The 20,967-nt window shown below is 43.3% G+C and overlaps 1 protein-coding gene across 1 annotated transcript; it reads right to left on the minus strand.

The window, feature by feature from the left end:
* Window positions 1–857: 857 nt before the first annotated feature.
* On the minus strand, window positions 858–19,789 carry DNAJA2 (DnaJ heat shock protein family (Hsp40) member A2). The gene is made up of 9 exons (XM_055233303.2): window positions 19,551–19,789; window positions 17,956–18,015; window positions 17,417–17,640; window positions 14,143–14,223; window positions 13,577–13,710; window positions 10,388–10,584; window positions 4,762–4,906; window positions 4,500–4,627; window positions 858–2,742 (listed from the first exon to the last, which is right to left on the minus strand). The coding sequence occupies exons 1-9, from the start codon at window positions 19,626–19,628 to the stop codon at window positions 2,551–2,553; spliced, it is 1,239 nt and encodes a 412-aa protein (XP_055089278.1). The 5' UTR covers window positions 19,629–19,789; the 3' UTR covers window positions 858–2,550.
* Window positions 19,790–20,967: the final 1,178 nt, after the last annotated feature.

Genomic DNA, 20,967 nt, shown 5'->3' on the forward strand with positions numbered 1-20,967 from the left:
TTTGTATTTTTAGTAGAGATAGGACTTCACCATGTTGGCCAGGCTGGTCTTGAATTCCTGACCTCAGGTGATCCACCCACCTCGGCCTCCCCAAGTGTTGGGATTATAGGTGTGAGCCACCATGCCAGGCCCTTTTCTCATATAAGGTACTTTTACTGTACCAAATGGTAAACAGAAAACTGTTTACTTACCATTGTGTTACAACTACCTATGTTAACAAACTGTACAGGTTTGTAGTCTAGGAACAATACACTACACCATACAGGTATATAGTCAGCTACACCACCTAGGTTCATGCAAGTACACTCTGTTTGCATGATGAAACCGCCTAACCATGCACTTCTCAGAATACATCCTGCTGTTACTGTGCTGATCCATGCTGCCGACAAGGATAAACCCTGAAAACATTACGCTAAATGAATGCATCACTAAAGGCCATGTATTTTGATCTCATTTATACAAAATGTCCAAAATAGGCAAATATTTAGAAGCCATTAGTGATTACACCAGGAGTTGAGGAGAGAATGGAACAGAGTGACTTAATGGACAGAGGGTTTCTTCTTTGATGAAAATGTTCTGAAATTAGTGGAGATGGCTGAATATACTGAAATCAACTGAATTGTGGCAAATTTTTTCAAGTGGTAAATTTTATGGTATGTAAATCATATCTTGAATAAAGCTGTTAGAAAAATTATCTGTGCTGGTGACACTGTATGGTTGGTTCTCTAGACAGGTGCTCCACAAACTAGAGCAAGGAGACCAAGTGAAATAACACACCTTAACAGAAACTCTCTTCCAATAGTTTTCTTGCCTACAGTCAAAACGCCTGGGTAGAAATGAGACAGACTACACTGAACAACTGTTTTATAAACCTTTATTGGAAAGGCTACAAACTTTATATTGCCACCGCATTTCTTATGTTTAAAGTGGTTGTGGGGAAGTAACCTTGGATACAAAACTATTATGCTGTTGAATCTTGCCCAGGCTTCTTGTAAAATATTTTTTGTACAATGGAGGTAGAGTGGATAGGTCAATAATTTAAACCTCACAGGACTTGATTAGTGTCAGCACACCTTTTTTCATTCAGGTTTTCAGGTTCTAGTAGACCTAGAAATAAACTACAAATACTAGATTTAGGCTCAGGGATGGCATTTAATATATTTAAGATTTTTAGTTTTCAGTTTTCCCCATTTGTTCCTTTATAAATGTAAAATTGTGCATCTGATGTCTCTTCTCTCAAATAAGTGTGTTCTAAAAATACCTACTGAGAGTGAAATGGTAAAAACCAGATGATAGAAAGAGAAACACAACATCCTTTTCATCGGTTTTACCTGATTTTTCTCAAACCAGCCTTTTTTTTTTGCTTATTTTCTTAAGTTTGAAATATAAATAACTACAACAATGCATATTTCAGTTGCCTTCATTCTTAAAATCTGAATAAGCATCTTACTTTTCTATAAAACATTATAGAAACTCAAAATAATAATCAATGGCTTCTCCAATTCCAAATATTCAACTTAATGGAGACAGAGCGTCTTTTACTTTTACATTTAATGAAAACAGAGGATTTGAACACGTTCTATGCAGACATGGTTTTACTATAGATTTGCTGTTACCTTACTTTTTTAAGGGGGTGGTGGTAGGGAGATACAGAAGTCAGGCTAGCCCAGTGCTTGGGAGTTACAGCACTCAAGAACACCCTGGCCTCTACAGAGCATCACTGAAGCCACTGAAGACTGTCTCTACCAGCCTTTTGTCTTCCAAGACTATAAGATGGGCACAGGCCTGAGATACAAGCTTCAGGCCAATGGGTTTTTATGGGCTGTTTAAGAACCAGCACTAAGGATACATTCTTTATGTTTTTCCTTCTAAAAATGTGACACAAAAGAATAATTTACACCAACCTCTTTTTATTATCGAGTTTCAGAAACCTTTCACAAGATGGTAAAAAAAAAAAAAAAAAAAGAAAAAAGAAAACAAAACAAAACAAAAAAAACCCAAAAACAAAAAAACTTTACAACCACAGCTAATGTAATTTTTTCCATTGTTCCCAGTCAGCTCCAAACCCATTGTGTGCAAAGCCCATTTTTTTCCATGCATCTAAATGATAGATACAGGCTATGAAATTCTTTATTCTATTTGTAGCAGCTTATGCAGGTGCAGCCAAACACAAAGCTTCAGGACAAATTGTACAAACTTTACAATGTGGGATTTAAATTTAAAATATGAAACATAAAAATCTACACAAAACTGATAAAAATCAAGCACAGATACCAGGATTGAAACTTATAATAATCCATGTGTGAAAGGGAGTCTTGTTTCCTTTCAAGTGCTTTATTCTGCTATGGAACAGTCAAAATGAAGATGTAAAGCTTTGTGGTTAGTTTAAATTATACACTCTGTAGATACTATACCAATTTTAAAAGTTATACATAGACCAACAGATGTCCCTCAGTTCATCTGGATTGATAAGACACTCCAGCTGGATTGCTGAGAACAAATCAGGCAAATGTGGAAAGAAAATCCACCTGTGCAATTTGTTTGCAGAGTTTACTGATGGGCACACTGCACTCCAGGTCCATGATGGCTGCTGCTTTCTTCATCAGAGCTATCATTATAGGCTTCACGCCTCTGACCACCTCCTGAGCCTCGAGTGCTATCAAATTCCTGAAGCTCTACCTCCTCTGTTTCTCCAATTATGTTAGGAACTTCTGGTCTAGATGGCAGAAGATCTTCTAGTTCCTTTATTAAAACAAACAAAAACCAGGTTGGCTGTAATATTTTCATCAACTTTCCTTTTGATACATAGAATCCAGTGTCTGTCTAATAGTTTAAAAAGGGGCTGGGTGTGGTGGTTCACGCTTACAATCCCACCCAGCACTTTGGGAGGCTGAGGTGGGTGGATAATGAGGTCAGGAGATGAGACCATCCTGGACAACATGGTGAAGCCTCGTCTCTACTAAAAATACAAAAAATTAGCCGGGCATGGTGGTGGGTACCTGTAATCCTAGCTAGTCGGAAGGCTGAGGCAGGAGAATCACTTGAACCCGGGAGGTGGAGGTTGCAGTAAGCTGAGATTGTGCCACTGCACACTCCAGCCTGGGTGACAGAGCAAGACTCCATCTCAAAAAAAAAAAAAAAGTTAAAAAATGGAATGTGGACTGGACTTTGAACTCTAAGTAAGAGATCACAAACTCATCACTCACAGGCCAAATCTGCAAGACGTCTTTTGTGCAACCCATCTATTGCTTTAAGAACCAAAAAAAAGGTCATTATCTGCCAATACTTAAACATTAGAAAATTTCTACAGGAGACACGCCTTCCTACATCCGGCATGGACACCAGCTGACAAGAAGGGGGTAGAGGTCCTGCCCTCTGCAGATGAGGAATCTGCTCTCTCCAGGGAGTGCTACTCCTCACCACCACCCACACCGGGTCTACTTTACTGTACAATTCCCTGCTTGGCCCCATCAACATTTACACCAGCAATACCCCATTTCCTAACAACTAGGAAAGCCTACCAATCACACAAATATACTTTAAAATTGAAAGTAACATGACTATTAAGAAACTTGAAGTCAGATGGGTGCAGTGGCTCACGACTGCAATCCCAGAACTTCGGGAGGCAGGAGGATTGCTTGAGACCAGTCTGGACAACATAGCAAGACTCCCATCTCTATAAAAAGTTTTAAAAAGCATTAGCTGGGTGTGCTGGTGCACACCTGTAGCAAGCCATGATCATGCCACTGCACGCCAGCCTGGGCAACAGAGTGAGACTCTCTTAAAAAGAAAGAAACTTGGCTGGGTGCAGTGGCTCACGCCTGTAATCCCAGCACTTTGGGAGGCCGAGGCGGGTGGATCACAAGCTCAGGAGATTGAGACCATCGATCTAACATGGCTAACACGGTGAAATCCTGTCTCTAACTAAAAATACAGAAACAAAATTAGTGGGGTGTGGTGGTGGGTGCCTGTAGTCCCAGCTACTTGGGAGGCTGAGGCAGGAGAATGGGATGAACCTGGGAGGTGGAGCTTGCAGTGAGCTGAGATCACGCCACTGCACTCAAGCCTGGGCGATAGAGCAAGACTCCGTCTCAAAAACAACAACAACTAAAAACTTACCAGGCATCGTGGCTCATGCCTGTAATCCCAGCTACTTGGGTGATGAAGGCATGAGAATCACATGAACCTGGGAGGCGGGGGGGTACAGTGAGCCGAGACTGCACCACTGCACTCCAGCTTGGGTGACACAGTAAGACTGTGTCTCAAAAAATTTTTTTTAAATTAGCCAGGCATGGCAGCACACACCTGTGGTCCCAGCTCCTTGGGGGCTGAGGTAAGAGGATCGCTTGAGCCCAGGAGGTCGAGGCTGCAGTGAGCCACGATCACACCACTGCTCCCCAGCCTGGGGACAGCCTTTTAGACAGAGACTCTGTCTAAAAACCCAAAAACCAAACCCCAAACTTGGAAGTCAACTGTTGTTTAATTTAAAGAACACTTACAGAAAGCTTGTCTGGGTTGATCCAGTTGTTTTCAGGAAACTGCACATCAAACTTTATGTAAAGATCACCTTTTTCAAAGGGATTACGATACTGCGGCATCCCTTCACCTCGAACTACACGAACACATCCTATTATTTAAGAGGAAATGATTAATAATTTTACCTAAAAGAGGTGCTCAATTTTTTTAGAGTTATGCAGCATAAAAAAATTACAAATTGTAAGAATACTTGAAAACCAGAATCGGACAAAAATCAAGACTTACCTGGTTCAATTACTTTGCCAGGGGGGTATTTCACCACAATCTGACGTCCATCAAGGTGCTTAAATGTGAACTGAAATCCACATAGAGCTTCAACAAGTCCTATTTTATATGTCATGTGCAAATCATTCCCATCTCTCTGAAATACCTATAAATAAAGCACAAAAGAAATACATTTTCTTAAAAATTATGGAGCTACACCCTGCAGCATTATGTTCCTTGACTTAATTTCAAAACCTTATTTCTACCACTCGCTGCAAATCCAAAGTGTCACTGTCCCTAGTGCCCTAAACTGCATTAGGAAAGCTAGCTATTCCCAAGTAGTATGTGAGAAACTTCCATGAGGAAGGTGTATTGGAACTGGTAAACAATGGCATTTATAAGAGCAACAGAACTGAGGGCCCCAAAACAGGGCCAGGTATATTCTGCCAACTATTGCCCACTTTCAGACTCTGCCTCTGGTGAAAAAGGTATAGAATGCCCAAAGGGCTTCTACAGAACAGGCTCATCCTGGAGTGCTCCCCAGACATGATCATAACAGGGAAGGAGGGAGGGTCCAAGATCAACATAAAAAACCTCAACCAGTAACACCCAGCCAGCAAAGTCAAGTGGCTCAATTCTGTGCTTCACACACATACCAACAAGTCTCACATCACTAAAATGCAAAACTGGCTCATTCAATATTACACTATAAGCCTATGGACTAGGTAATGCAAAAGGTATTGAGAATAAGCACAAAGAATGTTTCTGAGCCTTCAATGTGTAACGCCCAACCTGCAATTTTTGCTTAGATTTTACAATGGTCACTCTTCTTGTAAAGAATAATCCTGGCTGGTTCACTTATAGAAAATCTGGTAGACAGGTTCTTTTCCTACGTTACTCTCCTAAATTTACCCATTAAACAAAGTTAAACCATTACCTTAACCAATGATTCTCTAAGTGTGGTTCTGGACCAGCAGCTTCAGGAAACTTGTTAGGAACACATATTCTTGGGGCCCACTTCCATTCCTGCCAGAAACAAGGCAGGCAGGACCCAGCATCTGTAGTCCTAACAAGCCCTCCAGGCAATTCTTTTTTTTTTTTTTTTTGAGACAGAGTCTCGCTCTGTCGCCCAGGCTGGAGTGCAGTGGCGCAATCTCGGCTCACTGCAAGCTCCGCCTCCCGGGTTCACGCCATTCTCCTGCCTCAGCCTCTCCGAGTAGCTGGGACTACAGGCGCCCGCCACCACGCCCGGCTAATTTTTTTTTTTTTGCATTTTTAGTAGAGACGGGGTTTCACCGTGGTCTGGATCTCCTGACCTTGTGATCCACCCACGTCGGCCTCCCAAAGTGCTGGGATCACAAGCGTGAGCCACCGTGCCCGGCCAGGCAATTCTTATGTGTGCTAAAGTTCGAGATCCAAGAAGGTATGTTATCTATGCACATTTATTCAAGTGTTCCTCACAACAGGACCAACAGTTTCTTTAATGCAGGATTTTTCAATGCATTAAAAATGCTAAGTAGGCCAGGTGCAGTGGCTCACACCTGTAATCCCAGCACTTTGGGAGGCCAAGGCAGGCGGATCACAAGGTCAGGAGTTCAAGACCAGCCTGGCCAATATGGTGAAACCCCATCTGTACTAAAAACACAAAAATTAGCCAGGTGTGGTGGTGCGCACCTGTAGTCCCAGCTACTTAAGAGGCTGCAGCAGGAGAATCACTTGAACATGGGAGGCGGAAGCTGCAGTGAACCAAGATCACGCCACTGCACTCCAGCCTGGGCGACAGAACGAGACTCCATCTCAATAAGAAAAAAATAAAAAAATTTAAAAAAGCTAAACATAGGGTCAGAGCTTTGGGAGGCCAGTTCACAACAGCAACATAGGGAGACAAAAAATTAAAACAAAATAGGTTAGTTGAGGCAGGACGATCCCTTGAGCCCAGGAGTTGGAGCCTGCAGTGGCAGTCCCTCCTCATTAATGATCCAGCCACTGCACTCCAGCCTGGGTGACAGAAGGACATCCTGTCTCTTAAAAAGAATAATAATAAATTTAAAATAAAATGCTAAGTATACTGTAAAATGCCAGTGTTCTAAGAACCATCTTACCAAATATCCTTTGTTAAAGTCATATTATTTTAGGATGCATGCAGTGGCTCATGCCTATAATCCCAGCACTTTGGGAGGCTGAGGCAGGTGGATCACCTGAGGTCAACATGGCGAAATTCTGTCCCTACTAAAAATACAAAAACTAGCTGGGTGTGGTGGCATGAGCCTGTAGTCCCAGCTACTTGGGAGGCTGAGGCAGGAGAATTTCTTGAACCCAGGAGGTGGAGGTTGCAGTGAACAGAGATCACGCCACTGCACTCCAGCCTGGGTGACAGAGTAAGACTCCATCTCAAAAAAAATAAAATAAAAATATAAAGTGGGGCAGGGCATGGTGGCTCACACCTATAATCCTAGCACTTCGGGAGGCCGAGGTAGGCAGATCACTTGAGGTCAGGAGTTTGAGACCAACCTGGCCAACATGGTGAAACCCTGTCTCTACTAAAAATACAACTGTGCCACTGCACTCCAGTCTGGGCGACAGGGTGAGACTGTCTCAAAAAAAAAAAAAAAAAAAAAAAAAAAGAATAGAGAACAGGAATACACATCATGTTCTTGTACAGGAGAGTTCAACTGAAAGTGATTTCAATAAAAAATGATTATCAGGATGGTTGTTGCAGTGGAGGGGGGAAGCTAAACAATTTGATGTTAAAAGTGTCAACAGAATAAATAAGCAAGAATGCCAGAGAGTTTCTGAAAAACAAGATTGATGAGGAGGGACCACCAAGCACTAGACCAGAAAACACTTAAAAGTCATAATTTCTGCATAACAAAAGCACAAGTTATAGAGGCGTGACTAACATCACCAGGTTCTGTGGTTTGATGCTGTACAAATGTACTATGGCACCAGACGACTGAGACACACAAACAGGCACACTGACAAGTGACATGGCAAGATGATGACTATAGATGATACAGGAATCCTAAGAAGGAACGAGACGAACTTCCATTCTAACCTTTACCACCTTCTATTTTCTACTTTAGACACTAGTTACATCTGCCTTCTGTTGAAAATTCCATGCCAATTCCACTGCTGCCAACAATTTTCAGAGATGAGTTACTTCCCAACACCTCCCCACAGGCCCCAAGAAAGAAGCTTATTCATAATCTCATTTGACTCTTTAATATCCAAAATGTCCAGGGAAGCCAAAGCTAGTAAACGGGGCCCAGACCTTAAGTCCTTTGCCTCTAAATTCAATGATCTACTTTTAAAAACCCAATTTAATTATGCAGCAACATTAAAAACTGAACTTAGGGATAAAAAAAGGTTTTACCATCAGTTTGACATGCCTCAAACCAAAAAAAATCATCCTTCCTCTGCAAATAAGCATTCCTTCTTCACTTCCTATCATGCTGCTGCACTGCCAGACATCATTTGAAAACAAACCCCAAACTACTCCAAGGATTCTATCAATGAAAATGCCCAGGCACTGTCTGTACCATTTTACAACACAGTCTAACCTACATCCAAGCAGAATTTCCAATTATTTAGCTGTCTTGCTAGCTTTCTCCCTCATATTCCTGATATGGTGGTGTGCATAGCAGCAAAACTGAATGAACAAGGAAGTAGCTAAAATGTTAACAAATAGCAAATCTTGTAAATATTCATCCTACAAGACCCAAAGACAGAATTCTAAAAACTACTCTTACTTTTTGATAACCTAGAAGATGTTTGCTATTTGTAGGGTTGGCAATTTCCACAAAAAGCCAAAATACATTATTTGTAGCTTTGCTGAGTCATGAAAGCTGACTAGCAGGCCCTGATTGTCCAGGAGATCAAGTCTGACCTTGGGAGGGATTACAACCAAATTCCTAAAACCTGCATCTCAATATGGCTTTGTTGTTCTCTATTGGATTCTTAAAGTGATTTTTAAAATTTACTCTATTTGAAGAAATGACCACCACAGAAGGACGATCTCCTTCTTTATCAAATATAACCTTTAAATTATAAACGGATAATCAGCTTGCCCACCTTTTTAGAATTAAAAAGAATAACCTTTCACTGAACATAATACAAATGTACCGTTTCTCCGTGTTCATTAGGCTTACGCATAGGAGAAAATTTTAGGGCAAACTAAAAAGGTGGTTAACCTGTGATGTAATGACTTTCAGAGGAACACATGAGTAAATGTGATCAAGTACAAAGCTAGAGTCCTATCGAGTGCTTCTAACATTCAAGAATTTAGGTGATTACTGGAGGGGTTTTTCATGAATAGTTCCAGATACATTCTTTATGAGTAAGGTCTACAGTATACAATATGGACATTAAAAATATACAAGTGCAATGTTAAAATCAAAATAACATACACTAGGCTGGGCACTGTGGCTCACACCTGTAATCCCAGCACTTCGGGAGGTCTGGGAGGTCGAGACAGGAGGATCACTTGAGCTCAGATGTTCAAGACCAGCCTGGGCAATATGGCAAGACCCTGTCTCTACTAAAAATACAAAACCCCCCCCCAAAAAACAAACAAACAAAAAAACAGATGGGCATGATGGTGCGCCAGTTGTCCCAGCTACTTGGGAGGCTGACATGGGAGGACTGCTTGGGACCAGGGGCGAAGGTTGCAGTGATTCCAGATCACACCGCTGTACTCCAGCCAGGGCAACAGAGCAAGACCATCTCAAAAACAAAAACCCCCCAAAACATACACTAGTGACCACATTCTTCAGAAACTTCTAAAAATATATATATATTTTTTGAAAATCCCAGAACCCTTTCAAGGATAGCTCATTTGGCTACCCAGTAAGTAAAAACCAAATCAACACAGCAGCAGAGTTTCACAGTGAAAAAACAGGCTGCCTTAGACCAACTGGTCCAACGCCCAATGCCCTTATTTTCATAAACAAAGAAACTGAGACAGTAAGATTACCTATGGTTAAAGTGTTAGTCAATGACCAGGCCAGAGGAGAATCGCTTGAACCTGGGAGGCAGAGGCTGCAGTGAGCCAAGATCGTGCCACTGCACTCCAGCCTGGGTAACAGAGCAAGACTCCGTCACAAAAAAAAAAAGACCAACGCCGGGCGCAGTGGCTCCCGCTTTTAATCCCAGCACTTTGGGAGGCTGAGGCAGGCGGATCACCTGAGGTCGGGAGCTCGAGACCAGCCTGACCAACATGGAGAAAGCCTGTCTCTACTAAAAATAAAAATCAGCCAGGAGTGATGAAGCATGCCTGTAGTCCCAACTACTCGGGAGGCTGAGGCAGGAGAATCACTTGAACCCGGGAGGCAGAGGTTGTAGTGAGCTGAGATCGCGCCATTGCACTCCAGCCTGGGCAACAAGAGTGAAACTCCACCTTGGGGAAAAAAAAAAAAAAAAAAAAAAAAACCAAGCCAGGACTAAAACTGACTCTTAAAGTGCTTCTAACTGCACCTGCCTTGTTAGTCTTTCTTACACAAGCCCGTCTTAGGAACTCGCCATGATGCCCTTAACTTCACCAGCGTTCAGTGTTGCTCCAGGGATTCCAAACAGATCTAACCTATTTCTCACAAGCAAGAAGTACTTCTGAATAAAACAAAATACAAAAAACTAAAAAAAGGAAAATCACCTCATGTTCTTTCTCCTGTAGCAAAAGAACAATGTCTCCGGGTTCCACTCCTGGGGCCTGGTCTGCTTCCCCAGTGAATGTAATTCTCTGTCCATGTTTCATGCCTTTGTCTACGTGGACTTCAAGAATCTTGACTTCTTTAATCACCTTCTTCCCTTCACATTTTTTACAGCGGTCTTTTTCATTAATTACCTCTCCTGGAAAGAGAAGTCATCAAAACTTTCAGCAAGAGTACTATACTGTACTCTTAATACCCTTATTCTTTAAATATACTTTCTGTACTTCTTTTAATCACTACCTAAATTTTTTTTTTTTTTTTTTTTTTTTTGAGACGGAGTCTCACTCTGTCGCCCAGGCTGGAGTGCAGTGGCGCAGTCTCGGCTCACTGCAAGCTCCGCCTCCCGGGTTCACGCCATTCTCCCGTCTCAGCCTCTCCGAGTAGCTGGGACTACAGGCGCCCGCCACCACGCCCGGCTAATTTTTTGTAGTTTTAGTAGAGACGGGGTTTCACCGTGGTCTCGATCTCCTGACCTCGTGATCCGCCCGCCTCAGCCTCCCAAAGTGCTGGGATTACAAGCGTGAGCCACCGCGCCCAGCCATCACTACCTAAATTTTTATTCAAAGCAGCATTCTGAGGCCAAGCATAGTGGCTCAAGCCTGCAATCGCAGCATTTTGCGAGGTCAGGATGGTAGGATCATTTGAGCTCAGGATCTGAGACCAGCCTAGCAACACAGTGAGACCTTGCCTCTACTATAAATAAAAAAAGTTAGCCGGCGTGGCAGTGCACACCTGTAATCCTGGCTACTGGGGAGGCTGAGGACGGAGGACTGCTGGAGTTCGAGGCTGCAGTGAGTTATAATCATGCCACTGCACCCCAGTCTGGGCGACAGTGTGAGGCCATGTCTCAAAACAAAACAAAAAAAAAGCACTATTCTGAATAACAAAAACTTGTATCTTACTACTGCAGATTGCCTGAAGGACTCAGCTTCCCACTATTTCAGAATGTAATGTATCCATACCATGTTTAGGGCAACACAGCTTTTCTCTTATAATTATGGTATTAAAAAGCAAAATCGTGATTATACATAGTATAGTGTGAAAAAACTGCGTCACTTTCTAATGGCTAATTACTGGCACATTTGAAGGCTTAGAAACATGTGTGTAACTGATTATTTAGGGACTGTTTCTGTAACAGTACTTTTGCAAAGTATGTTCTGCAAAACACGTTCTTCAAAATGGTAATGGTGGCTGGGCATGGTAGCTTACACCGGTAATCCCAGCCCTTTGGGAGGTGAAGGCGGGAGGATCGCCTGAGGTCAGGAGTTTGAGACCAGCCTGGCCAACATGGCGAAACCCCGTCTCCACTGAAAATACAAAAATCAGCCGGGCATGGTGGCAGGCGCCTGTAATCTCAGCTACTCAGGAGGCTGAGGAAGTAGAATCACTTGAACCAGGGAGGCAGAGGCTGCGGTGAGCTGAGATCGCACAACTGCACTCTAGCCTGGGCAACAGAGCAAGACTCCGTCTCACACACACACACAAAAAATGTAATGGTACATGAGAAAGATTTCAGTTAACTTTGGTTTCTTGATAGTGGGAGTTAGCAATTTTAATAAAATAAAAGGAGGCCAAGAGTGGTGGCTAACACCTGTAATCCCAGCCTTTTGGGAGGCTGGGGCAGGAGAATTACTTGAACCCAGGAGTTCGAGATCAGCCTGGGCAACGTGGCAAAACCCCATCTCTACAAGAAATACAAAAATTAGCTGGGCATGGTGGCAAGCACCTGAGGACTCAGCTAATTGTGGGGTGAGGGGCTGAGGTGGAAGGATTGCTTCAGCGTGGGCGGTGGAGGCTGTGGTGAGCCAAGAGTGTGCCACTGCACTCCAGCCCAGGCGACAGCAAGACCCTATCTCCAAAAATAATAATTATTTTAAAAAATAAAGTAAAATGCCAAGACTCTCCAGGAAGGAAATATCATATGTAACTTCTCATAATTATCTCATCACTTCCGATAGCAATTTGGAAAAGGATGCTATTGAACTATACTGTCTAATATGGTAGCCACTATCTACCTGTAGCTACTTAAGTTTATGTTTAAATTATTCAAATTTAAAATAGTTACCCAGTCACACTAGCCACATGTGAAGTATGCAGTAGTCACAGGTGATTAATAGCTACTGTACTGGACACTGCAGATACAGAACATTTCCATCACAGAAAAAAATTCTATTGGATAGCACTGCTCTAGAATGGCAGGGGTGGGAGGAGCTATGTGTTTTTATAATTAAAATTTTAATCAGAACACAGCCATATCCATTTGTCTGTGGCTATAAAAGCACTAAAAGGTCAGAGATGAGTAGTTGTGACAAAAACTACCTGGCCCACAAAGACTAAATTATTTACTTCTGTGAGGACAGCTTCAATCTCAAGATCAATTCTGAAAAGTTAACTAAAGGTTACAGTGAAATCTTCCACTTATCAGAATAACTAAACAATTACTTCTTTAGTTATTTATTATTTGTCCCTTTGTAGTTTAAAAGGTTCTATGTGATAAAGGAGATAGTCCTCCTATGGTGGTCATTCCTACAGAGAGAGTAAATAAAAGGTTATATTTGATAAAGAAGGAAATAGCAAAGGGACAAATAATCACCTTGCTCCTCTTTTCGGAATTAAAAAGAGTCACCTTTCACTAACACAATACAAATCTACTGTTTCTCTATGTTCACTGGGCTTAGGCATAATGGAGTAATTACTTTCACACTTTTATCTTCTATTTATTTTTTGCAACAGGGTCTTGCTCTGTCACCCTGGCTGGAGTGCACTGGTATGATCACGGCTCACTGCTCCCTCGAACTCTTGCGCTCAAGCAATCTTCCCGCCTCAGCCTCCCAGGCAGCTGCAACCACAGACATGCCCTGAGCCCCTCGTTACATATTTTTCTACACTTTTTTTTTCCTATAGTAATGAGGTCTCCCTATATTGCCCAAGCTGGCCTCGAACTCCTGGGCTCAAGCAATCCACCTCTGTCTCCCAAAGTGCTGGAATTATAGGAATGAGCTAACGCATCTGGCCTCCTTTTTAATAAAATGTATACAAATACCCTTTGAAATAAAAAATTGTAAACCTCTCCAATATCTGCATTCTCAATCCATTCCAACATAAAAGCAGAGAAGTACTGGCACACATACCTTCTCCATTACAATCAGAGCACACAGACTGCATCTGTTGTACCATCCCTGGAGCCAGCTGTCTGATCATGATGCGAACACCTCGACCTCGACAAGCACTACACTTCTGGACAGCTCCAGACTTTCCGCCTTGGCTAAAGCAAGCACAAGTTATGCATTAGGTTTTTGTCCACAGACCACTCCAATAAGCTATGACACACAGTAATTGTGCTTTTACCTTCATCTTCAACCCCAATAACTTGTATTTAAATTGACTTCCAGAAGTATCAGAAAACGTTCTGCTAAGATTTATTTATTTATTGAGATGGAGTCTCACTCTGTCGCCCAGGCTGGAGTGCAGTGGCGCAGTCTTGGTTCACTGCAACCTTCACCTCCCGGGTTCAAGCGATTCTCCTATCTCAGGTGATCCACCCGCCTCGGCCTCCCAAAGTGCTGGGATTACAGGTGTGAGCCACCACACCCGGCCATAAGTTTTAACTCATAACAATTTTTACGTGGTACAGACATTCAATGTGATACTTAAAGAAGAGACAAAATGTACCCAATAAACCAGAGGACACACTTACCCACTGCATGCACTACAGAGTACATTCTTGCTAAGCTGTAGTTTGGTTGTCTTGCCATTATACAGATCTTCTAAAGACACTCTGGAAAGAAAAGAATCGGCTTCAATCAAATTTTGCCACATTTTCTCAAATATAAGTAACAGCTGATATAGCAAATTCGTTATCAACGTTTAAAACAGAATTCAAAAACACTTCATAATCTCACATTAAATCAATTAAACTGAGGTTTATTTTATGGCTCAAATTAACAGAAATATTTTATGACTACAGACAGTATATATACGATACCCAAAGCCAGAGCCTATAGCATCAGGCCAACAATTTGCTGTGGTGGAATTTCTGATAAAGCTGATGACTTCGCAAACTCAAACATCACAACCTTCTGTTCTGAGGCATAAGCCCTCCACCTAACTCCTAATAAAAACCCTTCAGAAGAGGTACAATTATTATTACCATTTTATGTGATAAAACTGAGGCACAGAACAGTCAAGTAACTTGCCCAAGATCACATAGGTGTTCTGGCTCCAGAGTCTGTTTCCTCCATGGACAATTTAGAAAGGCTACAAAGTTATATTTTGGCTTAAGGGAGTCACTTAGATGGCATATGTCTTAAAACAAAAGTGGCCCTACCTATAGTATGACAGAAAGGAGGGAAAGAATAGTTTTTCATGCCAGGCGCAGTGGCTCATGTCTATAATCCCAGCACTTCGGGAGACTGAGGAGGGAGGATTGCTTGAGCCCAGAGGTCAAGACCAGCCTGAGCAACTTAGAGAGACCTCATCTTTACCAAAAAATAAAAAATAATTAGCCAGGTGTAGTGGCATGTCTGAAGTCCCAGCTACCCAGGAGGCTGAGGCAGGGGAATTGCTTAAGCCCTGGAGATTGAGGCTGCAGTGAGCTGAGATCGCACCACTGCACTCCAGCCTGGGGGACAGAGTGAGACAAGTCCTTATGTGTGGAATTTTCTACTTGTGGCATCATGATGGTGCTCAATAAGTTTCATATTTTGGAGCACTTCAGATTTCAGATTAGGAATGGTCATCTCGTAATTATTTGCTTTAAAATCCTGGGAGTTAGAGGAACAAAAAAATAGTTTAAAGTGTTTTACAAAGCACCTATACTATTTTGTGATATTCAAACTTTCTTAAAATTGTTATTCTCAGAAACTTAAAACTGTTGTAGGCAGGATAAGAATACCATACGTATGGACAAAACATTACCAACAACACTGTCAAATAATGACCTATCAACAGCTGAGCTTCAGACAAAAACGCTTGTTGCATCTTGTATACTCTCCATAACAAATCATTTAAAGAAAATCGGCTTTCTTCCCCTACATATTAAATTACAATTGGTATGCACAACCAGTATTCTAAGCCAGAAAAAAATACACATTTCAACAAAGAAGGCCAAGGAAGGAAAAATGCAGGTAATGGTTTGGCAAAGCTGGCACTCTCCATTAGTGGGGCCTAAACTGGCACAATCCCTCTGCAAGGCAATTTAGTTGTATTTATCAGCCTCAAAACACTCATGCCTGCCTGGGAATCTCTGCCAAGGAGAAACAAAGCTCTACATAAAGATATTCACAGCAGCAGTATCTATTACAGAAAAAAAACCCCGGCAATACCCTATATAAAAGGTAAATAAATCATAGAATGCAGTATTATAAACATAGTATTTGTAATAACAGGAAAATTTGAAATGTTAAAACAGCAGAAAACTGTTTCACTATATAGCATAACTTTTTTTAAAACATGAAGTACTATAAAGTACAGAGAGCACTCTTTTGATCCTATTTTCTTTTTAGACCATTTCTATATTAAAGAAAAATATAAACGAATTAACCTGCACTGCACAAATATTACCATTGGAATGGTATCCAAATGTTAATTTCTGAGGGTAAATTCTTTTAAAAAACAAATTTAAGGATTCAATGAGACTCAAGTTAACAGATAACATGACTTCCTCTAATTTACTCAAGTGTATAAACTAGGATATTATGAAATATTTTAAATAAGTACCTGAACTTCAGCCACTGACATTTGCTAATAAAATCATTTATCGGTCCATGAAAAAAAGAATGGGAAAAAAGACCTCCCAGATTTTGCAAAGTGAAATAGCTATTTTCATACTGGAGAGGGCTTGTGGATTCACAGTCTAAGACTAAGGTCAGGCACCATTCATGTGCTGGCAGGTTAAGGTCAGGCTGGAAGCCAGCAAGCTCCATGGAAACCAACTTAGAAGAGTTCACACTGAGGATTAAGTAATGAGTGACTCTAACATGTACACAAAGTAGGCAGACAGTCACTCATTTTTAGTTTTTAAATAAAAGGTAACTTGGAAGATTCATATACTTCAAAGAAAATAGGCCGGGTGCAGTGGCTTATGCTTGTAATCCCAGCACTTTGGGAGGATGAGGCAGGCAGATCACCTGAGTTCAAGACCAGCTTGGCCAACATGGTGAAACCCTGTCTCTACTAAAAAACACAAAAATTAGCCAGGCATGGTGGCGGGTGCCTGTAATCCCAGCTACTTGGGAGGCTGAGGCAGGAGAACTGCTTGAACCTGAGAGGAGGAGGATGCAGTGAGCCTAGATGGTGCCACTGCACTCCAACCTGGGCGACAGAGTGAGACTCCATTTCAAAAAAAAAAAAAAAAAGGTCAGGCACGGTGGCTTACGCCTGTAATCCCAGCACTTGGGAGGCCAAGGCAGGCAGATCATCTGAGGTTGGGAGTTCGAGACCAGCATGGCCAACATGGAGAAACCTCATCTCTTCTAAAAATACAAAATTGGCCGGGCTTGGTGGCACATGCCTGTAATCCCAGCTACTCGGGAGACTGAGGCAGGAGAATCGCTTGAACCCAGGAGGCAGAGGTTGCAGTGAGCTGAGATTGTGCCACTGCACTGTAGCCTGGACAACAAGAGCAAAACTCAGTCTCAAAAAAAAAAAAAAAAAAAAAAGAGAGAAAATGATCTTCACACTTGAAATTTTAAGTCCTATAACAAGCAGCCTCAGAACCATATAAAACCATCTTCCTCTCATTAAAGAATATCGACTGTCCTTTTAAAAGCTACAGCGAAATAGAAACATTCAGATAATCAAATTCAATTTAGTCACCAAAAGAAGACAAGGCAAATGGAAGTTTTTCTAATGAAGGAGAAACAAAGCTCCTTCATTAGAAACATTCTGTGAGTTTTTTTTCTTTTACTGAGTCATTATCCCACTTGACAAAAAGTACTTAATTTTTTAAAACAACAAAACAAGATATTCACTTGAGTGGATGCATCATGTCCTCTCCTCTTCTTCTGCCATTTCGACTTCTACTCTGATTGCCCATGAAGCCGAACAATCCCCCACCAAAAATGTGAGAGAAAATATCATCCATGCCACCACCTCCGCCGCTGCCTTCCCGAAGACCTTGCTCTCCGTATCTGTCATATAACTCACGCTTCTCAGGATTTGATAGTACTTCATATGCAAAACTTATTTCTTTAAACTATAAAGAAAAGGTAAAAATAAAAATAATTGCATTTTCAAGTAGAAGAGTGGGGAGAAGCTACAGGAATCCAGAATCCATTTAATTCTAAAAAAAGGGACAAGTTACCTTTGACTTGATTCTGGTTCTATTTACCACCCACCACTCCTCAGAATGGTAGTACTCTTATTCTAAAACTAAAATACTCTTGACATTATGAAAATGTGGCTGTGTGGGCATAGCTGGATTTTTTTCCTGTAACATTCCTTTTTTTCAAGGAGGGCAATTTAAGTTAGAGCTAAAACCCCTGGAATAAAAAAGTTGCAAATAACTTACTTTGTCTCCTGCATTTGGATTCTTATCAGGATGATATTCCTTGGCTAACTTTCTGTATGCCTTTGAAAACGGATAAAAACAAAAAAGGTTATAACTAAACACCAGTTTAAAGTTTTGTAATAACTTAATATCCACTTTTCTGAGAAGTAATGTTCTAGAGTTATAACCTTCCAAAAATATTTTCTATTCGTAGGGATTCTTTGGCACTTTCTCGCGATACTGTTTACTAATGTAATATAACCAAGTAGACAGTAGCTATACTTGAAAACAGGTTACAACGACGTGAAAACCAGATAAAACAACGAAGCAATGCCACAGGGAAAAACAAAATGTTCAAACATTATCCATATTTTCCCTATTGTCAAGTGTCTTTGATGGCCAAGTAACCAGACCAAGACGACCCTAATAAATTCGAGATAAATGACTGTTAAAGCTTTACGGACTGCAAAACATTACCATAAATCAAGCTAAAGTCACAATTCCTGCTCCCGATGGCTCATGCTTTCCTAACTGTAACATCATGAAAAAGTAAAGGTGGTCCTAGGTAGCGTCTTTAGGTGTTTTATTTGCACGTGGTGGTTAACTGGGGTCGTGGTGGCAACTTCGGTGGTAGAGAAGTTGCACACTCTCTCAACGAGGTGTTTGGGTCCTACAGCACTTAAATCTTCATTCACGGAGGCTCGTGAATTATATAATACAGACTAGCATTTCCGGTAAGGTAACAGGAAGTCCACTGTACTCTTCTCACTGCCTAAGGAGCATTCTCATTTTTCTCGGCTTACAAATCCGGATGCTCTTAGCCTGGTGAGGATGCTGTGGGGCTTAAATGCCTCGTGTGCTTTGAAATCCTGAGATGAAAGATATCGCAGCATTGCAAACAGCGATAATAAGGCCTTCTATTTATGTTTACTGTACACTCAGGCGTTTGGCTGGGACCACGGCTTATTCCTAAGCAGGTACAGGACATTAGCACTACCTGCCCAAAGAACAATGCATCCAAACACAGACCCAGCTACCTCCGGGTCAATGGGCGAGGGAGGAAGAGAGGGAGGAGCTCCCGCAGCCGGCGGCCGCGGAACCCAGGGAACAACCCCATCTGCCCGAGGCGCTCTGTGGGGGCGGCCTCGACCTCCCCGCCGTTCCTCCCCGCGGAGCACCAGACCCCGGGCCGACGGCCGCGGGGCGGACAGCTTCTCTCCCGGGGCCGGGATGCGCTGAGCACCTCGGTCCAACCTGTTTTTCCGGGGTGGCGACCTCGACGCCGAGGGCCGGGCGAGCTGCTGCCTCCCGGGGAGACCGGCCCCCGGCGCTCGCCCGAGGAGGGAGGAAGGAAGGGCTCCCATCGTGTTTGCGCAGGAGTGAGTTTTATTTGCTACATCTGCGGGCGGGCGGGGCCGGCGGCCCAAGGTCAGCCGAGGCCAGAGTGCGCGGCTCGCGGCGAGGCCGGTCCCGCCGCCGCTGCCGATTCCCAGCCCGGGCCAGTCACGGCCGGCGCCGGCTCGCGGGCAGCCCAGTAGCGCGGCCTGGCTTAAGAAGATATCCCTGGCCGCGCAGGCCCCGCGCCCCTCACACCCGCCCGGCCCGCTCCCGGATACCTTCTTCAGCTCGTTCTCGCTGGCGCCGGGCGGGACGCCCAGGATGTCGTACAGCTTCGTGTCAGCCACGTTAGCCATGGCGGCCGGCCGGGCAGTGCTCGGGGAGAAGGTAGCGGAGCAGACGGAGCGGAGTAGGGCCCGCAAGCGGCGTCGGCGGCGGCACAGGCCGAGGGAGACAGCGAGGGGGAAGCGGGGGCGGGGCTGAACTTTGACCCAGCGCACGGTGCGCCGTGACGTCGCCGTGCGGAGCCCGCCCCCAAGCGTCCGAGGCGCGGCCACGGGGGTCGAAGTAGTGAAGAGGGGGCTTCGGTGTTCTGTTCTCCTCCAGGTCCGGGCTGCTGGGCAGGGCAACGTAGGAAATGAAGAACTTTGCACGGCGCACCCCGGGAATTCAGCTTCCTCTCAAAAGCCATGGTTGCGAGGTCGCGTGTTTAACCTCGCACTGGGTGCTGAGGGAATTAACAGGCCTGCGCAGCAGCTTCGTTAGCTTCGAAAGAAAATGGGCCCCGGCTCCCGCATGAGGCCCACCTGGCGCGCAGAGGTCGTTATTAGAATCCGGGACGTCGGTGAACCCTTTGGGTCTGGCCCCCTCGGGGCTTACGATGAAAAAAACTGGGGGGCGTGTGTGTGTGTATGTTGTGTTTTATATTATGAGAGTTCTGAAACATTTAGCAAAAGCGGTATATTACTCCCCATAGTGCAGTTAGCTCCATTTTACCAATTTTGTTTTATTCGCTCCCCCATACATTTCTAGTGTTTTAAGGGAAACCGTTTCATTCATAAATACCCTAAGTGTATGTATTTAATATCTAAGAGACAACTTTTAAAGGCATAACGATGTAATCTCGTCTAATGAAAGTAACAATTCTTTAATCTAATTCCCAGTCCATATTTAGGTTTTTCAAATGATCTCATGTCCTTTACCAAGGTCCATATGTTGCATCTGGACCACGTGTTTAAGCCCTCTTACTTGATATCTTTTAAGTTAGCTAACACCAGAGGTTTAGATGGTGTAAGGCAAGTCTGGCCACCAGGTGACTTGATTTACATTCGTTTTAGTTTCGCTCAGAAAGTGTATGCTGTGCATCTACTGGGCCGGGCGCGGTGGCTCAAGCCTGTAATCCCAGCACTTTGGGAGGCCGAGGCGGGCGGATCACGAGGTCAGGAGATCGAGACCATCCTGGCTAACACGGTGAAACCCCGTCTCTACTAAAAATACAAAAAATTAGCCGGGCGTGTTGGCGGGTGCCTGTAGTCCCAGCTACTCGGGAGGCTGAGGCAAGAGAATGGCGTGAACCCGGGAGGCGGAGCTTGCAGTGAGCCGAGATCGCGCCACTGCACTCCAGCCTGGGGGACAGAGCCAGACTCCGTCTCAAAAAAAAAAAAAAAAGAAAGTGTATGCTGTGCATCTACTACG

Source organism: Symphalangus syndactylus, chromosome 11 (assembly GCF_028878055.3).
Source record: "Symphalangus syndactylus isolate Jambi chromosome 11, NHGRI_mSymSyn1-v2.1_pri, whole genome shotgun sequence".
In the NCBI taxonomy this organism is placed as follows: domain Eukaryota; kingdom Metazoa; phylum Chordata; class Mammalia; order Primates; family Hylobatidae; genus Symphalangus; species Symphalangus syndactylus.

Coding starts and splice junctions, on each gene's coding strand:
- DNAJA2 (XM_055233303.2), bottom strand. CDS start 19,628: ATGGCTAACGTGGCTGACACGAAGCTGTACGACATCCTGGGCGTCCCG. Junction 17,641..17,955: donor ATCCAAATGCAGGAGACAAA/GTAAGTTATTTG, acceptor TTTTCTTTATAG/TTTAAAGAAATAAGTTTTGC. Junction 2,743..4,499: donor TCAACCCAGACAAGCTTTCT/GTAAGTGTTCTT, acceptor GTTTTAATAAAG/GAACTAGAAGATCTTCTGCC.